The 2,888-nt window shown below is 38.5% G+C and overlaps 1 protein-coding gene across 1 annotated transcript; it reads left to right on the plus strand.

The window, feature by feature from the left end:
- Positions 1-285: 285 nt before the first annotated feature.
- Positions 286-2,532, plus strand: LOC101262879 (calcium uniporter protein, mitochondrial-like). The gene is made up of 2 exons (NM_001329873.1): positions 286-931; positions 1,731-2,532. The coding sequence occupies exons 1-2, from the start codon at positions 344-346 to the stop codon at positions 2,205-2,207; spliced, it is 1,065 nt and encodes a 354-aa protein (NP_001316802.1). The 5' UTR covers positions 286-343; the 3' UTR covers positions 2,208-2,532.
- Positions 2,533-2,888: the final 356 nt, after the last annotated feature.

Here is a 2,888-nt window from a genome sequence, read left to right on the forward strand (position 1 = left end):
TTTTTCCTTTAAACTCTATTTGACCTATTTATGGTAATCAAGTTAAACCGCACACGATATGATACTTTTATCGCTACTTTACGTGGCTAATATTTTGGGAAATATTCATTTTCTCGCCTTTGTGTTATCCTTTCTCGCGATATATAGCAGCGAGTAATTAAAGGAAAGGATAAAATAATCCTAACGCCGTTTGTTAACCCCAAATAAACAAAAAAAAAACTACTAGCGTTTCTTCAACGGCAGAAGGACCTATAAATTGGAGCCAATTACAATGCAATAAGCTGCAACTTTTATCAATTCTCTTTATCTCCGAAAGCTTCAGAGTTAGTTTCTTCGTCTATCAATGGCGTTCAAAAAACTTGTAGCTCAACGTCTTTTCGATTCATACAAAATTAGTCGTCCTTCCCTATCAACATGCCGTATTTGTTCCTCAACCATGACCAAATCGATGGCTTCTCCTAATCCTGAAAGGATAGCCCCAGATCCCGGCGAGGGTGCTTTTTTCCGTCGATCTCTCCACCGAAGCTCTTTGTTCCAATCATTAGCAACCTCGTCGGAGCTCCGGTCTTTTCCCATCGGTGAAAAGCTCCGTCAGGAATTGAGAGGGATGGACATTGGTAGAGATAGGATAAGACTGGATGCACTCATCTCACCGCCGCAACAAAAATTGTTGCCGGAGATTGAGTCAGAAGCCGAGGAGGAGAAATTCACGGTGGCGGATGCAAAGAAGGTTATGAGATTGGCACAACTGGAGGTGGTGAAATCGAGGCTGAGGCAGATGGAGAATGACTGGATTTCTTTTCCGGAATTTTTTCAGATCTGCAATGGCGCTTCTTCAAACTCCGATCAAGCCATAGAATTCGCAAAGATGCTCGATCAATCAGGAATTGTACTTGTTTTGGGAAACGTCGTATTCCTTAAGCCTGATAAGGTTGGTTTTCTATTATTTTTTTTTTCCGATTCATGCTTTTTCCCCTTATAAAATTTTCAATGTGGATTTCCATAACTTGCCATGATACAGATTTTACAAGATGTCTATGTGCATTATTGTACTGCTGAGAAGTATTGATAAGTTGTAACAAATATTACTACTTTTTTTTTTAGTTTGTGCATTACAAGTCTACCGAAAACTGATAGAATTTCATCTATTCTCTATGTTTTTCGACAGGAAAGCCAACAAAGTTATTCCAGATCTCTAAAACGAGATGGTGACTTTTATAAGGGACTGCACCAGTTGGACCATTTCCAAACACCCCAACTTACACCATTGAACACACCCTTTCCTCTTAATTCCAAACATTTGGGAAGAAAATAATGTTTGTCCTAAAAAGTGTTTTTTGCAAAAACTGAAATTGTTATTTACTGAAACTTTTTTAAGCTAATAGTTTGGTGGAGAAGAGGTTCCATAGAGTCCAAAAATTAGTAAATCCTACCCCAGAAGGAAACGAAATACAGCTATTCCCTTTCCACTTTACAGCTCCTCTAGTTGTGTTTTCTAATACTTGACGCAAGTGACAATTTGCCTTCCTTGTCATAGGAATTCAGAATTTTAAGTTTGTGTCTAAGTGCGTGCGTGATTGTGTCTGATAATATAGATTAATTAGCGAATCCAATTTAGATGAATGCTTGCAAATGAGAAGATGTTTCTCATCTCATTATGTGATAAGGCGCGTGAAGTGGAGTTCTATTGTTTTACCCAAGCATTTTGGTCCCTTGTTTTGTTGCTACAGGTGGTGAAAGCCATGGAAGGCTTAATGCCAAGGCCTTTGGCTCAGCCAAATGACCCACAAATGATGAAAGAGTTTCAACAAATGGATGAGAAGAAATCAGCTATTGACAAAAAGGCAGAATCCTTGGTGCAAAGGGAGTTATGGTGTGGGCTAGGATTCTTTGTGATTCAGACTGCAGCTTTCATGAGGCTCACTTTCTGGGAGCTAACATGGGATGTAATGGAGCCAATTTGCTTCTATGTTACATCCTTTTACTGCATGGCTGGTTATGCTTTCTTCCTTAGGACATCCAAAGAGCCTACTTATGAAGGATTCTTCCACAGCCGCTTTAGCGCAAAACAAAAGAAGCTCATGAAGATTCACAATTTTGATCTTCAGAGGTACAATAAACTCCGCAAAGCTTGTGATCCGCACTCGTCCATACCCACTGGAAATACTTTAACACTTCACTCAACACCCATGATGTCCACAACATAGAATGTGGCGATTTTACATGAAACATGTTGTGGTTGAGATGGATTTTGTTTAGGAATACTGGGAACCTAAAGTTGGAAAGGACAGATGATATACTTTGCTTCGTTTTTTTTTTTTCTTTTTACTTGTTTTACTTTTAAGTTAGTGTCGAATGGATACAGGGGATACTTCGAGCTGATCCCAATTGATGTGGGACTGAGGCGGCGTTGTTGTTGTTTACTATTACTTTGGACCTAGACTAACTTTGAGTTTTTCTATGTCACGGCTAATGTATTTTAAGTGAAGAGGGCTCTAAAAAATTATAGAAATTTCAAACTTGGTTTGCTCACGTAACATGACTTGCGCATTAGGGACCCAAGAATCATGGTGCATTCAACTAACAATCTGATTAAAATATTAGATTAGATGGAGTTAATGTCTACCGAATTCATGTCTGTGTATCTGGAAAGGAAAAGATTAACAAATATTATCTCACAAGCAGAGTCATTGTTTACCCATTCATCTCCCTGGATTGTTGGGGAATCTAATCTGATGATATAAGAATAGGACAAGTATCAACTTGCACCACAATACTACTATACGTAACACATTTTCCGATTCCTAATATACTAATGAATGTAATTCACCTTTGTCAAAGAGCACCAAATATTGTTTGAAATACATTTACACAAGTGGTTGGGCTAC

Source organism: Solanum lycopersicum, chromosome 2, assembly GCF_036512215.1.
Source record: "Solanum lycopersicum chromosome 2, SLM_r2.1".
NCBI classification, from domain to species: Eukaryota; Viridiplantae; Streptophyta; class Magnoliopsida; order Solanales; family Solanaceae; genus Solanum; species Solanum lycopersicum.